Here is a 20132-nt window from a genome sequence, read left to right as displayed (position 1 = left end):
AGAACTACGGCGTCCGGCCCTATCTATAAAAGTCTCTACATGTCCTACCCCCTTCTCATCGCGCACTCATCAGTTCTCGCTTCTTCTCCTGCGAAATATCTCAATTTCGTCTTCCCCGTTCAAGAATCTAGATCGAAGATGAGTCACCAGGCCGAGTCATCCGACTCGTGAGTTCTTTCTCTTTCAGCTTACGTGTGTTCTTGGTCGACGAATTGGGGGAATTTTGACTCCGAAACGATCGTCGTTTTGCTTCGATTGTCTTATGCGGTTCTGTGTTTTTCTCTTGTTGCAGGAAAAGTACTAAGAAGGATTTCTCTACAGCGATTTTGGAGAGGAAGAAGGCGCCGAATAGGCTTGTCGTTGACGAGGCGGTTAACGATGATAACTCTGTCGTTGCTCTACACCCCGCCACCATGGAGAAGCTCCAGCTCTTCCGCGGGGACACAATTCTGATTAAGGTAACATTCTTTTCCCTAAATTAAGCTCGTTTCAAATCTTTTCGAATTATGGATTGCTAGGGTTTCTCCATCCTAGAATTTGTATATCATATTACCAAGTGCTCCGTAATAGTTTATCCTTTTAAAAGAAAAGTATTTTTTAATTTGCCTGTGCATAAATTTAGAAACAGCAAGTTAGTAATTCAGAAACTGTATAAGAGACTATTGTCTGGATTCAGAAATATTAATGTAAGCATGTTTGTTGCATCTCCATATCATCATTTAATGTGACCTAACTACTAATAACTTGAAACTCATAATGTGAAAAGGGTCAGGGTTATCTATAATGTGTATGTGTGTATTTTTTGTTTTCTTTCCCCTCTTTTTTTTTTGCATGGATATAGGTAAATATGAACATTTACACAAATGTTTGCTCAACTTCTGGAATGTGCATTCTGGTTTTCCATGAAATTATATTCTTTTTCCTTCAAACCTGGTGGAAAAATCCTACTATTTTACATGATTACTTCATCAATTTATTATGGACTATTATTTATTTTATGGTCCATTTTGACTTATAGTGGATGTAAGATAAGTTCACAGGCTAGAAGATTTTTCTAATATGGCTTTCGTGGCATATAACTTGTGCATAAACAAACCAGTTGAAATGGTATTAGGTCTGGATTTTCTGGATGTGTGGTTTGCATGCCATATTTGGATACTCCTGATTGGGTTTTCTTTTAACTCATTTATTTTCTAGGGCAAGAAAAGGAAAGATACTGTGGTTATTGCCCTTGCTGATGACACGTGTGAAGAACCAAAGATTAGGATGAACAAAGTTGTCCGGACAAATTTGAGGGTCCGGCTTGGAGATGTTGTGTCTGTACACCAGTGTCCAGATGTTAAGTATGGGAAGCGTGTGCACATACTTCCCATAGATGATACAATTGAAGGGGTTACTGGAGATCTTTTTGAGTCATATTTGAAACGTAAGTGTTTTACCCAATTAACCATTCGTTGTAATAATGATTTGCTTTAGTTTGAGCTAAATAAATTCCTATGCTAGTGGTTTTGTTACTGAGAAGCGGCCAAGGTGTATCTATATGCAAATCTACCAGATCAAAATTTACATTGTCAAAAGTAGTTATCTTGCTTATCTGTTACCATGTTGCCTTTGTTACCTTTACAATGCATGATAAAACTCTAAATTTGTGCTTTATTTCCTTATTTTCTATAAGGAGGCCTGTAAATCTTTTGCAATAGTTGAAGTTTCCTTTATCAATCTTTCTGTTGGTATAGTTTTAAATGGTGTAAATAATGTTTGGTGAGTGTAAAAAATTCTCCATGCTTCCTTGGTTTTCTTTGCCAAATTATGTTTGCGATTATGAGGAAAAATATTGATTTTTGTATGTTTTATTCAAGTTGATTTAATTTAATAATTATTAACATTTTATGCAGCTTACTTTATGGAAGCATATCGACCTTTGAGGAAAGGAGACCATTTCCTTGTTAGAGGAGGGATGAGAAGTGTGGAATTCAAGGTCATTGAAACTGATCCTGGGGAATATTGTGTTGTTGCTCCAGACACTGAAATATTCTGTGAGGGGGAACCAGTGAAGAGGGAGGATGAGGATAGACTTGATGAAGTTGGCTATGATGATGTTGGTGGAGTAAGAAAACAAATGGCTCAAATTCGTGAATTGGTCGAGCTGCCGTTGAGGCATCCCCAACTTTTCAAATCAATTGGTGTGAAACCACCCAAGGGGATTTTGCTTTATGGCCCTCCTGGTTCGGGAAAGACACTTATAGCAAGAGCTGTTGCTAATGAAACTGGTGCATTTTTCTTCTGTATCAATGGTCCAGAAATTATGTCCAAGTTAGCTGGAGAGAGTGAAAGCAATCTTAGGAAGGCATTTGAAGAGGCTGAAAAGAATGCACCATCTATCATATTTATTGATGAAATTGATTCAATTGCCCCCAAGCGGGAGAAGACACATGGTGAAGTTGAGAGAAGAATTGTCTCACAACTATTGACTCTAATGGATGGACTGAAATCCCGTGCTCATGTTATAGTTATTGGAGCTACAAATCGTCCCAACAGTATTGATCCTGCTCTCAGGAGATTTGGTAGGTTTGACAGGGAAATAGACATTGGTGTTCCAGATGAAGTTGGACGTCTTGAAGTTCTTCGCATTCATACCAAGAATATGAAGCTTGCTGAAGATGTAAGGCTCACTCATTGTTTTAAGTTTACTCTGCCTGGGAATAAATTTTGATTGGCAATTATTTCTTTATTTGTTAGGTTGATCTGGAGAGAATTGCTAAAGACACTCATGGATATGTTGGTGCTGATCTTGCTGCTCTCTGCACTGAAGCTGCACTTCAATGCATTAGAGAAAAGATGGATGTCATTGATCTAGAGGATGAAACAATTGATGCTGAGATTTTGAATTCCATGGCCGTTACAAATGAACACTTCCAAACTGCTCTTGGAACAAGCAATCCTTCTGCTTTGCGTGAGACAGTAAGTTTGCTGTTGAAATGTTTCTGTTGTGACATGATGTCTGGATGTGGCATGCTTTACTTTTTTTACTGCTTTTGTTTTTGAATTTCAGGTTGTTGAAGTGCCCAATGTCAGCTGGGAAGATATCGGAGGCCTTGAAAATGTTAAGAGAGAGCTTCAAGAGGTAATGTAAACCAGATTCTGTAGACTTTTGAACTTTTTAATGCTCTTTTTTACAGTATGGCTGGGAGATGTGCTTTGATCTAACCTCTACCTATCATGTAGACTGTTCAATATCCTGTGGAACATCCAGAGAAATTCGAGAAATTTGGCATGTCACCTTCCAAAGGTGTTCTTTTCTATGGTCCCCCAGGATGTGGAAAAACTCTACTGGCCAAGGCAATAGCAAACGAATGTCAAGCCAACTTCATTAGTGTTAAAGGGCCAGAATTGCTTACCATGTGGTTTGGAGAGAGTGAGGCCAATGTTCGAGAAATTTTTGACAAGGCTAGAGGATCAGCCCCATGTGTTCTGTTCTTTGATGAGCTTGACTCTATTGCCACTCAGGTATTTTTGCTCTCCTTTTTGTTCATGTTGTCTTTGATAAGAGTAATTTTAGGAAAGCTATGATGAATTGAATTAGATTCATAATGTAATTAATTAATAAATACTTTGATAAGGTGAGTGGAAGTATAAAAGAAAGGGTTAACTCACGACTTATGAGAAATGTACCTTGGAATTCTTGCAGAGGGGAAGCAGTGTTGGAGATGCTGGTGGTGCAGCTGATCGAGTTCTTAACCAACTTCTGACTGAAATGGATGGCATGACTGCAAAGAAGACTGTTTTCATAATTGGGGCTACGAATAGACCTGATATAATTGATCCTGCTCTTCTTCGCCCTGGCCGACTTGATCAGTTAATTTATATTCCTCTTCCTGATGAAGATTCACGCCATCAGATCTTCAAGGCTTGCCTTAGAAAGTCTCCTCTTTCGAAAGATGTTGATTTGAGAGCTCTTGCAAAATACACTCATGGATTCAGTGGAGCTGATATTACTGAGATCTGCCAACGGGCCTGCAAATATGCCATAAGGGAGAACATTGAGAAAGTATGTCCTCAATTTCATTTAATTTTTCAAGTTTTAGTTCTGAAAATATAAATTTTTAAATTTGATTTTCTGTCTCAACATCCTGTGCTTATCTGGCAAGCTTATATTCTGCTGTCCTCTGCTTCAATTGTTCTACCTCTTGTGTGCCAATCCCAACTAAAAAGTGTTCTTTGTTCTTGGAGCTTAAATTGAGAATAAATTCATCCAAATTTAGTTCACCAAGTTTGTCCAGAGCCAAACAAACAAGTGAAACAACCATCTAATCTTTGATCTGTTGGAAAACGTCACTCATTTTTGAGGAAGTGTCATGATTGTGATATACATATATTATTCACTGTTGGAATATTATATCTTCCATTGTCACTCATCATTGCAGGATATAGAGAGGGAGAAAAGGAGGGCAGAGAATCCAGACTCCATGGATGAGGACGATGATGATGAAGTGTCTGAGATTAAGCCAGCACATTTTGAGGAGTCTATGAAGTATGCTCGTCGCAGTGTCAGTGATGCCGATATACGGAAATATCAAGCATTTGCTCAGACCTTGCAGCAGTCTCGAGGATTTGGAACTGAATTCCGGTTTGCAGAGTCAGGGGGAGCTGGCGCGGCTTCTGGATCTGATCCATTTGCAACTTCTAATGCTGCTGCTGACGAAGACGACTTGTATAGTTAGAGGTTTTACATGTTCTAATCTATATGTAGTTTGCACTGACCTTCTTTCCAACTTCGCAATGCTATTTTGTTATTTTACACCTTAATTACCTGATAAACTCTTTTTAAAATATTGAAGACATGATAATGCATTCTTCTATGCTTTGATTTATACGACTACCACTATGGATTCCTATCAGCTTTGCATTGCTTTTCATGACTGACTTGTTTTGCCTAAAACATTTATTTCTGTAACCATAATTGTAGTTGAATTTGAAATCATGACGTTGTTTGTGAATTGTCAGAATACATTTATTGTATTGTTAAAAATTTTAAAAATAATTATACATCAAAGTATTACTGAGTTGATTAGTTGGATATGGTAATAGACTAATAGATGGGTTCTTCATTTGTTTTGTACCACTATTGTCCAAAAAAAAAAAAAAAACAAAAAGAAAAAACAAGTCCAATGTAACTTACAATGCAATTAAATTTTGAATTCTACTATACATACTCCCTGATGTGAAAACAACTTGTGAAAATTTCGAGTTCTACTATACATACTCAATGATGAAACTTGTGAAAATTTCGAGTTCTACTATACATACTCAATGATGTGACAAACAACTTGTGAGAAAGGGTAAAAATTTAGGAATATATAACAGGAGTCCAGTAAATATTTTCTTTAAATTTCTAGAACAAGTAAAATATAGCAAACGAAATTGAAACAAAAACTAGAGCAGCTAGGCAGGGAAATTCATTAAAATGATAATGAATATTTTCATTCATGTATCTTTTGATTATTTTCAATATAAGATACTATTCACTCAAAAAAAAAAAACCATTCCCCTGGGACAGGGGAAAGTTAAAATACAGAAAGAAATGAAGGCATTAAAAAGTCAAAACTTGCAAGCCACTGTAGCTGGTGGTAACATGCTTACTTATTATATATCGATCCCACTCCAAACAACACCGTATCACCTTTAATTTCGATCAGCTTCTACGTTGTTCTTTACGGTTTGTTGGCACGATGAGTATCAGGAGAGCAATCCAGAGACCCAAAAATGTGATAGTTAACGTAACGACTAGGCGCAGAAGCATGCCTAAACCCCTTGGGCAGACAATTCTTTATCTCCTTCCCATGAAACAGTGGGCGCTTGTTCCTCAAATGTGGCTTCAGCGTCACATACTCTGCACCACCAGCCACGGAATCCTCTGTTGCCCTAGACGGAGAACTCGTAGTGGGAACATCCCGAATAGCCACCGTGGTTTCATGCAACAACACCGCACACACCAAAATGCACCAAAAAACCAGTTTGCTCAAAGAAGTAGACATGATAGGATAGTTTGTCGATCTGATCTCTCTATGTGTATGTTAGGGAAAAAGAGAGGTGAGGTGCAATGGTTATAAGGAAGGAGAAGAGGGGAATTGAAGTTAAATAGTCTCGTGAGCATGCAGGCGGGGAGGTGTTATGGCCCAGCTCATTGCTAGCTAGCGCAGTGGAGAGAATAGAGGGGGGAAGGGGTTCGTGGTAATTGGGACAGTACTATGATAATGAATAGTGAATAGAGATCATGGGCCGGGTGAGGTGAGGTGGATGGAGGGTGGTGTCTTTTTGAATTTTGACTGTGCCCATCAGAGGGAAGGTGAGGTTGCTCGTGAAGTTCTGTCATTGAATTTAATTCATTTATTTTTCTCTCCTGCCTAGCTTTATTTCCCATTTTCCACATACACATATTATATAAATATAACCCCTCCAAAATAATTACAGTAAGTTAATATGCTTGTGTAGGGCAACTCAATTAATTTGTAAGTAAAGATACAATAACTTTGATAACTTTAGTGTGAGAGTTACACTTAATATGGTGTGTTTTTTGTGAGTACAGGTTATTTGCCCTCCCAGTTCAGGTTAAATTTGTGATGGGCTCCTTGCATTGTGAGCTATGGTCCTCCACCCCTATGAAAAATTTGCGTTGGCTCCTTGTGACATGTGAGCATGTCCTTCCGTCCCAAGAAAAATTAATTGAGAGGATAAAATGACCTATATCAAGTAATTGTTTTGAACTTATAGCCTAATTGTATTTTCGTGTCTAACTAGATAATTAATTTGATGCTTATTCCAAAAAACAAAAAAAAAAAACTAGGATTTAAGAAGGATGGCTAGTATTTGGTTAAAAAAAAGTATATATAGAGATGTATGTACGGTATCTCAACATTATTAAGTTGAGAAGAGTAGATGCGTATATGCATGACACATTTCAAGCAAAGAATTAATGGATGTTTAATGAGCCATTACTGCTTTTAATTTCTTGGACAGCAACAAACTAACGTCCAAAAACATCCACCCTATCAACCACTTCCTACTAATACTCAATGCTAGCTTCAACTCTATTATTATTATTATCGTACGTTACATGCATGCAACTACAACAAAACATATAAATACTTAGTTATTAACAATGACATCGTCCGGCCGGGTAAGTGTGGAACAGATTTGAGGTAAATTCACATCCAATCTGTTAAAGGTAGATTTGAAAAATCTCATTCCCATTCACATCTAATTCAATCCGTTAATAGCGGATATTAACGGATTAGATGCGGATAAGATTGCGGATTTTAAGTCTAAAAAATAAAATAAACTATAATACAAGATTTCAAGCATTCAAAAATCAAATCACAAATTTTCAAGCCTATCCACTGTTGCAAATTATAATACCCAAGGTTAAGTCCAGTATCCAGTGACTAGATAATTGTTGAGCGGAGGCTTGAGAGGTCAAATTCAACACCCTGTCTCTCGATTTTGAGATTTACCCAGAAATGAAGGTAGATGAGCTGCAAGATGCATTACGAAATCTGATGTACAAATTAATAATATAATGCACGTGCATGCTTTTTCACATCACAAGCCGCCTTCCGTCCTTAAATTAATGTTGTAACTACAACCAACTCGCCTCACCCGTTTCTGATCTCATCTGCCATGGCTAACGTACATACACGAATTGAAGCTGCTTGCTGCGCTGTTTTCTGGGATTAATATTCCATCTGTTCTTCTTAAATACTTCCATTTATTTACCTGCTTACCTTAATTCACTTAGCAATGCAAATAGTTTGGCGGTGTCCGTACGTGTGGGGAGACACACTTCAGCATTATATTATATTGCATATAACCAAATGACCAAATGTGTGTACCCGAGTTGAGCTCCACAATGAATGCCAATAATTATTGTTCAAACTAAACTTGTGAAAACTCATTTAATGTGCCAATGATGCTATCATAGTTGCAAATATATTATAGGAATAAGGGTCAAAATAGACTACCGAAATGCACATGACAATGCAATTAGGTCACTGAACTTAAAAAAATTACAATTGAGTCTTTAAATTAGCTCATTTCTTGCAATTAGTCTAATTTATCAATTTTGTCAGTTTTTAACAGCCAAGTAGCCAACAGGTTATCAAATTTAAAAATATCTTTTAAAAATAATTTAAATAAAAAATTAAATAAATTAAAAAAAAAAAACATAGTCTCTGACACTAGAGATGAAGGGACCTTTGTCCCCGGCATTGGAGGCGAATGGACCTTCGTCTCTAGCCTTGGAGACGACGGTCTCTTCGTCTTTGGCAGGAGACGAAATGTTTTTTTTTTTTTAAAGAATTGTTTTATTTAAAATTATTTCTTTAAAAAAATAAATTTGACAATATGTTAAAAACCGGTAAAATTGGCAAATGATCACAGGTTATTTAATTTCCGGTGACAACTCAATCGCCATCTCCGACGAAAGGTGCCCAAAAAGTCGCCTTCTCGCCGGAGAATGCGACCTGAGGTCGCCTTCTCGAGAGAAGGTGCCATTTCCGGTCACCTTCTCCAGGAGAAGACGACCTTTTGGTAGCCTTCCGCCGAAGATGGCGTTGGTCGTCGCCGGAAATTAAATGACATGTAATAACATGTCATTTACCGATTCTTGGGTTTCATTGAATCAATTTGATATGTTGGGTTTAATTGCATTTTTTAAAAGTTTAGATGCTTGATTGACTTTTTGTGTAAAGTTTAGGGGCATATTTAACCATTTTTCTGTTGTTTAATGTTGTTTTAATTTACATTTTTTTAAAATAAAATTTATAAGCACACACTACAGCCTAAGTAAAATATAAATGAAAAAATAAAAATATAAAAAAATTAACTTAGATTTAAAAAGGCCAAAAGATTTTATATAATTTAATATCTTATTTATTTTTATTTACGAAAATCTATCGATGAGAAAATTGCCTTGTGTGCCTTTCTTAGAACAAATGGAAGAAAAGAACAGATTTTTTAATATCTTATCATAGTTTTCAGTAATGCTGACAAGGCTGAAGTGCTCTACTGAGACAGTCGCACCACAGCCGCAGAGGCTCTAACGCTAAAGTAATCCCGGAATTTCATTCCAATTTACAAGAAATGGAGCTAAGATTGCAGGCTCTTTCTCCACATTTTGTCTTCTTTAATACAGGTAAGACTGTATACCCTCAGCCCTTTTCACTTCCCTTTCTTTTAATTATATGTAAAGTCTGAAACTTTTGTGCTAAAAATTGCATTTTTATTCTTCTATCCTTGCAATTTCCTTGTATAAAAGAGATTATTAATGCAAAAAGGTGGTTGAAATGTAGTTTTTAAGGAACACTTGGGTAGTCTGTGTATTAATATTGATATTAAAGGGTATTGCTCATGTGGTTTAAGGAGGTTGTCCCTATAGAATGCTGTGTGGCTTGATGTTAAAGGTTATAGCCTAGATGATTTAAGGGGTTTGTCCATATAGAATTTAGTGGATATTGGTGAAAATTTCATGTCTAGCACTTGCAATTTAAGTGGGAAAATAGAAGGTTACCCATTAAGAATATGGGGTCATCTTTCATGGCAGAGTTGGCAAGGGTTGTTAGTTGTTAGATTAGTTTCCAGGTAGTTCAAGAATTCCCATTAAAAGTCAAAACTTGAACTGTTAGTAACACTGGTTTCTTACTTTTTGGTTCCTTTTGGTGCTCAGAGTTACTGGGTTCCAAAGGGTAACTGAGAGTAATCAAATTCGGTAAACTCACCAGTTAGATCAACTGTATTTAGTGGACTGCTCATTTTCACTTTCATCTTACCCAAGCTATTATAAATTGAATCAGCTTCACAATCTAGTTGCTTAACAAATAGTCAAATACGATAAGCTGACTGGAAAGATAAAAAGCTACTTGTTTGTATTGGCTTCAGTTAACTCACGGCTTATGAGAAATGCGCCTTGGGATTCTTGCAGAGTTGGAAGCAATGTAAAAGAGATTTATTAATGCAAAAAGAAGCGGTTGAAATGTAGCTTTTAACCAACACTTGGTAGTCTGCTTATTAATATTGACCTTGAAATTGCCCAAGTGATTTGAGGAGTTTGTCCTATAGAATTCAGTGTGAAATTGATATTACAGGTCCATTGTCCTAAGGTTTAAGAGGGTTTGCCCATAAAGAATTCAGTGTGCATAGTAATTGCAATTTAAGTGGGGAAATAAAAGGTTCCGCAACCTGCATTAAGAATATGGGTCATCTCTTATGGCAGAGCAGGGGCACAGGCTGGCCGGGACTGTTAGATTAGTTCCCATTAAAAGTTGGCAGTTGGAAAGCAAAGGGTAACTAGGGGTAATCAAATTCAGTAAACTCAGACACTAGCCATATTGTATTTAGTGGACTGTTTATTTTAACTTTGATTGTTTTGTGAAAGTTGTGGTACATAAATGTTTTTGGAGCAAGTAAATATCCTGTATAAAAGGTTGTACTGGCTGTAAGTGCAACCGTGAAATGGGGCTCTTAAGTCTTACCTTATGTTTTTGGAATGTAAGTAGGTTAATGAGTGAGACTTACATGACAAGTTTTAGGATATTTGTATATAGAAAATTGTTTGGTGTTGTCAGAGAAACTGAAAATTACCAAACTCATTGCTCAATATAATAAAGATGTGCACATGAGGACCGACTGTGATGTACTAAAAAAGAATGACTTTGGTTGAACCTTCTTGTTTTGCGGCGTGGAAGTTGATTAAAAAAGCATGCATTGGTTATCTTCAGGTAGGAATTGAATACAGTAGTTAACACAGACTAGCTTTCAGGATTAAGCGCTTACAACTACGCCAAAAGCTATAGCTAGTAGCGAAGGTGTAACTGCTCTGATACCAAGCGCTTACAACTACTCAGCTTGGTCAAACTACCCCTTAGATAATTTTGGATTTTGTACTGTATAGCAAGTTCAGATAAGTGTATAAAAAGCTGCTCAAGTTAGTAGTTTATCAAACCCACTTGCCCACTCTTAATTTTAATCTCTATTGCAGCTAGGGCATCCAAGTGCAGCGATTCTTACTCATTCCATAGAAGCATTGGTTCCCCTAATGCCAAGAAGTCAAAAGCTCAAGTGGGAAAAAAACTGAAAATCTCTTCTGCATTACCAGAAACAGCAGCCTCTATTGCAGTTGCTGCCACAGTAGTTGGGGCGGCTGCTACTCTGCTCGTAAGAAGGACCAAAGCTTCTGCAGAAATTGAGGTGCACCTGAAAACTGCAAATAAATTACTAGAGAGTTAATAACCAAAATCGCCCCTTGACTATCGCAAAATTATCAATTTGGTCTTCAACTACTGTAAGCTTAATATGATAATTTTGTGTTGATAATATATATGCTGCATATCATTATTCATGAGAAGAAAATTTGAATAACCGTATCCAATTAAATGTTTTCCTAGAGTGGACATTCTTCTAGTTGACTGCATATTGAAAAAATATTTAGCCTTGCCAGTTATATGCTCCAGTTTGAGTGGAACATTGATCTGTTTCAGAAATGAAAAAGGACAAATATGCAATGATCACTAAGATATTGGTTTTGTTTGTAGGCGTAGTAATGTTCACTAGTTGTGTATAACCATTTGGTTTTTAATGGAATAATGAAGAAAAATTTGGTGACCTCCTTAGAAACAGAATAGTTTCTTTATTCTTGGATGTAATGCTTACCCATTCTACCGAAATGATTTTCTCTAGTACTAATGTGTTCAATAGACAGGCCCCAACGAAGATTTGTGAAGATTGCGGTGGCTCTGGCATTTGTCCAGAGTGCAATGGTGAAGGGTTTGTACCGAAAAAGCTGTCTGATGAAAGTGCTGAAAGGGCAAGAATGATGTCAAAGAACGCTGCAACCAGATATACTGCAGGGTAAATCTTCCACCTCGTCGTATTCTTGAAACCAGTTGCGTTATCTCTTTAAAGTGTAAACTTATACGAACGTATCTATAACTAACATCTCAACAGGCTTCCCAAAAAGTGGAGCTACTGCACCAAGTGCAATGCGTCCCGTTCTTGTAGTTTATGCTCGGGCATTGGGAAGATTAGTTTGTAATTACATGCCTTTATCTTCAACAACACAAGAACGATGCAATTGGAATCTATGGGCAGTACGTAAGAACTGAATCCTGATCCCTCTTTGTACTTACATCCTAAATATTACACATCCATACATGTGCATCGAATTTCGTTTTTTAATTTGTCAGTATGCTAGCTAGCTAGTCAGAGCAGCCGAAGTTGCATGCTCAGTTCTTTAAGTTTTGATTCCAATTAGCAGATGAGGAAATGAATGCATAAACAATAGGTATGAGGACAGATAAACACTCTGAAACACTTGTGCATATACTCGATCGGTCCTTGAGCTCGTGTAATTAAGCAGCCTGATTGAGATTTCAGATTTCTGTTTTCTATTCATCTCATCTGCTGACATACAATTAAAACGAGCACATGATCGATATTTTGATTATTTATTAGCTCAACTTGCATGGTTGTTTAATGTTTTCATGTAACACCAGACATGGGTTCGCGTAGGATTAGGCGGAGTTTGTGCACACAGCAAATCATATTGCCATTATTTTAAATCCAGGAATCATTTCTAAATGCTAACTACCGCTGTTCTTCCATTCTTTTATGCTTATTATATAGTTTATATTTACTCTTTTTCTCTCTCTCTCTCATGATCTGATACACGCAGGCATGAATAAGCGCTTCACTGTATACGTCGGATAGGCGCCATCGTTTATCCTTAAAATTATAATTTAAGTCTCTGGGACTGGGAGGCGTTGTTTGACTCTATGGGAGCTATTAGTGCAGGGCATCAATGGCGGCTTTGATTGAGTTGTAAGCTACGCGGTCAACTTATCAGGCGTGCATCATATGATGCATGTGCCTTTGCTTGCCTTCTTGCTTTTCATATCTTATCTCTTCACTGTTCAACTTGTTTGTACTTTCATCTAATCCATATTTTAAGATTTCCTTCCGTTTTGAAAATGGCTGCTAAAGCTTTTTTATTTTTAGAGTCGACTCACGAGATTAAACTAAACAAGTTGCGGGCATAGTAGCTAGGTTTTTTCGAGTTGAAGACAAAATCGAAAATTAGCTTATGAGTAAATGCATAGATGAAGAGTAAATGGTGTATAATTGTAAATTTTGTGATGTAACATATGGATAGCCTAACTAATTAGGAATTTAGAACTCAAACAATTCATTTCTTCAATTCTCCGCCCCTACCAACATTGCACTAGCCTTCTAGCTTGATCTAGTAGATCCTCGTGCCTCAACTAATCTCCCACGAGCTCCACTTCACCCCTAACTCAACTTGTTATCTTCAAATCCATTTTGTCATCTTAAACCAACCGTACCTATCGATCAAATCCAACATTTCGTCATAGTTACACTCCAACCTATCGATACAATTATCTATCATTGAACAATACACAATAATAATCGTAAGATTATAACTAATCTTATAGTAATTAGAAGTTTAGAACCAAGTAGTATTTATGTATTGGGTGTTTTGATTGACTTGTTTGCCGTCAACATTACACACGAGTAGGGATAGGTCATAGGTGTAGTGTGATCAAAGTCCATGCTTATCATCTATCAGATCAGACGATAAAATCAATATTATTGTAACAACTTAACAAAACTAACTAATCCTAACGCCCACCACCTGCTAGCTGTTATAAAGTCATACTGGGAGCTAATAATCATTTGAAAATTAAGGTGGCCAGCAACAAAAGCATTGACTTCTAAACAAAAGTCAGATCAGAAATCCAAGAATTTGAAATGTGAAACAACTTGGAAATTTCCAAAAAAAAATAATAATATAAATATTTGAAATGTGAAACAACTTGGGAATTTCTCAAAAAATAGTTATTTAACCCAATTTTATTATTTGAATGTCAACCCAATTTAATTCCTATTGTTACATTAAACATTTTTTTTAAAATACTGTAATATGTGATTCTTGAAAAAAAAAAGAGGGTAATGTTTAATTTTTAAATTTAAAAATAAAATTAGGATATTAAAATTTTAATAAAAGTAACCATTTAAGTAGTATAAAATGTGACAGATCAGAGGTAACATATATAAGTTGATGGTGAGACAAAGGAGGAATCTAGACCTAATTTGATAACCAGTACTAACCACGAAAAGTACTAAATAAGTACGGATGACCAGAAATCTCAAATAATCTAATGTCGTACGGTTTGATGCTTTGATGCCCTCCACCGTTGACCAAGATTAGTATTTAATTTTTGTGTATGGGGATTTGTGTTCTGATTATTATAGTAATATATTATTGGTATTAATTAAACAGAAATTAAGTATTCAGTGTTCAGGCCAGTTGTATTTATATTTCTATATTCCTATCCAGTTTGTGTGGCTTTTGGAGCAAAAAACAATCAATAAGATTTTTATGTCCAAATTTTTTAATACATTACATATTATTAAAATTAATTTGATTATCATATTTTTTATGTATATTACACACCCACGAAAAAATCACTAATATAATTTATTATAAATATTATGAATCCGTATTAAGCATATAAGATGTTATGAAATATAGATACAAAGTCATACTGGGAGCAAAAAAAAATCTCTACGTAAAATTAAATATTACCTTTTTTTTTTTTTCTTTCTAAGAGTTATATATGGACTAAATTAAAATTAAAAGACTATGAAAATAGTGTGAGCTCTATTTGGTATACATAACTAGTTTAAAGCTAAAAGCTAAGTTTAAAAGCAAATACTTACTAACTTATATTGAAATGTTACTTAATAACTTTTCAAAATAAGCTATTATATTAAATCCTTCATGTTTTTACCAAGCAGAGTTTATAGCGACAAAAACACTCGTATGAATGGTGCTAATTCTCATGCTCTTTCGGCTCATTTAGTTTCGAGAGCCTCCCTCTCCCCGTCCCTTACTCGTCTTTTGAAAGATTTTTTTCCGCATGCCGGGAAATATGTACCTCACCTTCCTACGCCTGGTCTCTATAAAACAGAATGCAAAGAAAGTACAAACAAAAGGAGAGAAAAAAGTAGAAAGGGGAGAAGAAGTCTACTGCTAGTTCTTACTAACACTTCTTTATCTATCTTATTTATAACTTAAAAATAAATTATAATAAATTCCACAAAATATAGTAATGATAAACTGATTATTTTTATATATATTTTGTTACAGAAGACAAAGGTACACACTTGTACGTACGGTATCATGGTTATTCAGTCATCATACATCCATACTACGTACAACGTAACTACTACAACCAATCATATTCCGTACGACATCTACTCCATAATCCAAGTAACTGGAAATAAGAATTTCTTGAGTTTTATTCATCATATATTATATTGATTAAACTTGTCCGTGTATCGGAGTGGCCTGAGGCGGAGTAACTGCGGCAGATACTGTCGCCGACGTTCTCTTCTTTCCACGTTCCGACCGGCTGTTCTCTGCAAACTTAACGCTTCCTTGGTGCAAACCCTTCAGCTTCTCCTCCTCATTCCATTCCCCTTCATAGTAATATTCCTCGTCGCGTTTCTCGTCCTCGGACGCCGCAAAAAACATGCTTCCCCACTGCGGAAAATGGATGAACGCCACCGGGAGAGTACAAACCACGGCCATCACCCCCATCCACGTTATCCCCGTGGCAGTAGAGAATCTCGAGCTCGAGAAGAACAGAAACGTCGTTAACCCGCCGCCGAAGTTGCCTCCGGCGCCGGTGAGCCCGGAGATCAGCCCCAGTGATCGCCGGGAAACGAACGGGATGATTCCGTAGGTGGCCCCGCACGCGGCCTGAGCTCCGATGGAGAACAGAACCATGGCGGTAATGGCTACAGGGAGCGATTCGGCTCGGCCTAGCCATATGCAGAAGGCTCCTCCTAGGGTTTGGAGGATCCAGAGCACCCATAACCGCCCCCTCATCCCGAATTTCGCGGCGAAAAAATCGGAGGCGTAACCGCCAAAAGGGCGGGAAAAGAAGTTGGCCATTCCGAAAGATGCGGCGATAATTCCGGCTGTGTGGAGTTTAAGGCTAAACTTGTCGTAAAAGTATTCCGTTATTACATTGTTTATACAGAGCTGAAGTCCCATGGAGTAACCGTACACGAAGAAGAAAACCCACGTCCTATAATTCCTCACAGCGTACCAAAAAACCTTAGAAAATTTATCTTTCACTACATCGCCGCTTTTCCGTAACGCACTTAGGTTCCCGTCCGGCAAGTCCTGGCCGAGGGTCAAGACCATAATCCCGACGATAATATGGAGCCATCCGGGGATAAAAAACGCGATACGCCACGCCGTGAAAGGAGTAGCTCCGGCGAGTTTCAGGACGTGGAAGAGGAAAGGCATTAGGAGCTGAGTAGCGCCGCCGCCCATATCACCCCACCCGGCGGAGACGCCGTTGACCAGCCCGATAATTTTGCCGTTGAACATGGTGCTGGTCCAATAGGAGCACGACACGAATGTTGCCAGGGAGAATCCGATGAGGAACCGGACGGCGATGAAGCCCGGAGCGGACGAGACGAACGCGACGGAGAAAACGACGGGGGCGGTTATGAGGTTAAGAAAGGCGCAGCCGTAGCGCGGGCCGATGAGGTCGCAGATGAAGCCCATGGCGAGGCGGGAGAATATGCTGCCGGAGACGGAGGCGACGCCGGCGTTGCCGATGTCGGATCGGGTCAAATCGAGATTGTCCCGGATGACCGGGATGAGAGGGGCGGCGGCGAAGGTGGAGATGAAGCAGGTAAAGAATGAGATCCATGCAAGGTGGAAAGATCTCATGTGGGGCTGAGCAAATGAGAAGATTTTCAAAGCTTTGGCCTTGTGCTCAGAATCAACCGGTAAGTCAAATTTAGCTGTGTTACTGGGAATAGTTTGGGAACCCACAGAAAAAGCAAATGTTTGTTCTCTGCCGGTTAACCCATGCACAGAGGTTCCAAGAGACCTTTCAATGTCTGCCATTTTTGGTTTGGTTTTCTCTACTAGCTTCTAGGAGAAGTAGTGTTGAAAAAGGGGAAAGGTGTTGTTGTGTGTATGTGTTTCATAGGGGAAAGGTGGTAGGGGATTTATAGTGTTCAGAGAGTTGACCTTGTTAAAGTGCCCACGTAACATTGAGGTTGCCATCACATGGAGCAGCAAATATATATTAGAAAAATACTCCACACACTAAAAATAGGGAAATGGTAATTAATATACTTTGGGCCAAGACCTTGTGGTTAACACGAAGGAAGTGACTCTCTCATTTGAGAGGTTATGAGTTTGATATAGTGAAAGCAGTTGAGAAAGAAAAAAAAAAAAAACTCTGCATGGTAAATATGTTTTGGTTTATTAGAATAAAATGAAATGAATAACAATTTTAACTTACTTTTTTAAATCAATATATGCTGCATATACTTGGGTGTGATTGATAGAAAGGACTCATCTATCTTAACCAAAAGTCAAAAGTTCAATCTCACCTAATAGGGGTGCTATGTGCTTACAATTCAGTCAGAAAATTAGTCAATGTGTTTGACTGTAAAAAGTAAAAATAAAATAGAAAATTAGTCAATGTGTTTGACTGTAAAAAGTAAAAATAAAATAGTAGTCGGCTTGAACCCACCCCCATAATGATAGGAGTGTTAACCGAAACACCGGATGCCACTAGACTATAACATACTATTATACTCTGTACGTACTATGTATGTCTAAGTATATGTGTTATCAATGTTATACTCTTTTTTATAAAAGAAAACTAGCTATACTTTAATATCTAAATATAACTTTCAATACGTAATAAATACGAAAAGAAGTACTACACGTACGTCTACAATTCAAATTTTTAATCCATAAGAGCATGCATTTCCAAGAGGGATTTTTTAGGAGGTTTTTTCAGAAATAAAAATTAGGATGAGATTTTTGGACAGTTGGGAAAGGGGATTTTGGATTTCTTTTTCTCATGCAAAAACAAAATATTTGTGAGATCCATTAAATGAGAATAAATTTACTACCAACGCGCACCTGCTGCGATTCATGCGCCAACTAGGCATGTAAGTTATCTTTCTTTTGTCAAATTTTTTTCTTCTCTCTTCCCTCTCTTTTCCACTTGTCACGGCAAAATTAAAACCATAAAATTCTTGCACTGTTGAGGTTCACCAATAGAAGATTGGGATGGGGTTTTTGGACGGTTGGGCGATGGTTTTTTTTATTTATTTATTTTTCTCTTGCAATTTTTTTTTGTGGGAATCATTAAATGAGAATAAATTGGAGGCTACTGTATGTTCGCGTTGAGCGCAGCACTAGCTGCACCCAACTGGCGCATAAATATTCTTATTTTATTTTTAATTTTGATGGTCAAAAATTTTTTCTCGCTTCTTACATCTCTTCTCTCTTACATCCCTTTCACAATAAAAATCACCAAAAATCTTACTCCGTACATTGAAATTGATGTGACACATTAACACAAATCAAACTTAGGCTGCGCATGCCAACGCTATCGTACGGATAGGAGTAGGTATGAAAAGATGAAATTGCCCCTTGACATTTTACCTACTCCCTGGTTAATATAAAAAAAAAAGGAATTAAACTAGGTTTTCAAATTTTTATGAATTATGACTATAGTATATTAGTGTATTACAAAGTGGAAATGGATATTATTTTGTTGATCTCATATGTATGTGATGGTGTATGTATTAAAATTTGAGATGGTGTTAGGATTAAATCTTCACAGACGGTGTTAATATAATGTTGGTGTAAATTATTCTAGTAACCCCAACATATGATCACTAGATACTTCTCTTCTTTTTTGGATGTTGAGACTCTATATTTAAGGAAATCATGTGATTCAATTTTTGAATATTAGAGATTCTATATTTATACATATAGGTTATTTGTCACGTAAGTAGGGCTAATTAATTAAGATGAGACTGGCTTGGATCCATGTAAATTGAAATACTATCCAACATAGCACTTACTTCACTTCTTATATTGACACTACAATTTGGTGTGTGCTAAACAAATATGAAGGCAATGTGTATATATAAAAGACTATTTTGTCTTGTCCCTTGGCAAACAGCTAGGGTTATTGAACCCGATGACTGATGTAGCTATAGGGAGCCTGTCTCTCAAGATTGAAGGTTGTTCCACGGCAGATTGGAGAAGCAAGTCAAACATTTATTATCGAAACACGACTTCTATGTAAATATAAGAAAATAAAGTTGCATATTTGTTACTTGCTATAACTTTTGACGTAGCAGTAAATGTTTGATATTAACAATTGGTGTCAGAGCATGTGCATGCATGCATGTTATGCAATTGAGGTGGGCAGGTGGAGAGCACGCAATCCAAAGTGGTTTAAATCGTTGATTCAACTCTTGTTGTAGCTAATAATTCTTTAAATCCATACTAATAAATTGGTCAAGTACTTAATTATGTGGTCCGTGTACTATAGTATTTTGTTTAATTTAGTCCTTGTACCATGATTTTATTCAATTTAATCCATATACTTTAAAAAGTGGTACAAGTAATGTTAATTCTACCATTGACTTAGATGATGTGGCAATGACATTATAACTTTGACATAATGATATTTACATGACAACTCATATATTATTTTTATTAATGGTTAAAATTAATTATTTTCACCACCAATATATTATATTAATATATCCAAATAAATCATTACAAGCATGATCACATTGAGATTTAAACACTCAACCTATTGCATAACAAAGACTACGGTCATGTGACCTTCCCTCAAGGAGAGCCACAGACGTACTATCTGAGCACAATGTGCTAGGCGGTAGTTGTTGTTATTAATAGGTTGAATATTCAAATTTCAATGTGAGTATATATATATATATATATATATATAATTATATATTTTGGACATATTAATGTAACATATTTGTGGTAAAAATAATTAATTTTAAATATTTATAAAATAATATATGAGTTGGTATTTAAATATAGTTAACGGTCATATTAACACAGTTGACTATTGTCTTTAATTGTACCACTTTTTAAAGTACAAGAATTAAATTGAACAAAATACTATAGTATAGTGGCCTCAAATGTACGGTGTACTTTGGCTTAATAGATGTTGTAAACCAAACAC

The 20132-nt window shown here is 36.7% G+C and overlaps 3 protein-coding genes across 4 annotated transcripts; 2 read left to right on the top strand and 1 right to left on the bottom strand.

Moving 5' to 3' along the window:
- On the top strand, nt 1–4879 carry LOC116016446 (cell division cycle protein 48 homolog). The gene is made up of 9 exons (XM_031256705.1): nt 1–167; nt 293–458; nt 1198–1426; nt 1896–2662; nt 2740–2961; nt 3053–3124; nt 3226–3507; nt 3689–4048; nt 4425–4879. Exons 1-9 carry the CDS (start codon nt 40–42, stop codon nt 4719–4721), a joined length of 2523 nt encoding a protein of 840 aa, XP_031112565.1. The 5' UTR covers nt 1–39; the 3' UTR covers nt 4722–4879.
- A 4166-nt stretch (nt 4880–9045) lies between these two features.
- LOC116017237 lies at nt 9046–13020 on the top strand. Of its 2 annotated transcripts, none has more exons than XM_031257780.1 (5): nt 9046–9190; nt 11033–11241; nt 11753–11901; nt 11998–12140; nt 12725–13020. In XM_031257780.1, the coding sequence occupies exons 1-4, from the start codon at nt 9139–9141 to the stop codon at nt 12083–12085; spliced, it is 498 nt and encodes a 165-aa protein (XP_031113640.1). In that variant the 5' UTR covers nt 9046–9138; the 3' UTR covers nt 12086–12140; nt 12725–13020. The 2 variants fall into 2 exon arrangements, with proteins under 2 accessions (XP_031113640.1, XP_031113639.1); XM_031257779.1 differs by having other exon boundaries at nt 11998–12144.
- Nucleotides 13021–15203: 2183 nt separating this feature from the next.
- LOC116017056 (high affinity nitrate transporter 2.6) lies at nt 15204–17047 on the bottom strand. Its single transcript, XM_031257569.1, has one exon. It carries the CDS (start codon nt 17000–17002, stop codon nt 15395–15397), a length of 1608 nt encoding a protein of 535 aa, XP_031113429.1. The 5' UTR covers nt 17003–17047; the 3' UTR covers nt 15204–15394.
- Nucleotides 17048–20132: the final 3085 nt, after the last annotated feature.

This window comes from Ipomoea triloba, chromosome 4, assembly GCF_003576645.1.
Source record: "Ipomoea triloba cultivar NCNSP0323 chromosome 4, ASM357664v1".
NCBI classification, from domain to species: Eukaryota; Viridiplantae; Streptophyta; class Magnoliopsida; order Solanales; family Convolvulaceae; genus Ipomoea; species Ipomoea triloba.
This window is presented reverse-complemented; position numbering and strand designations above follow the sequence as displayed.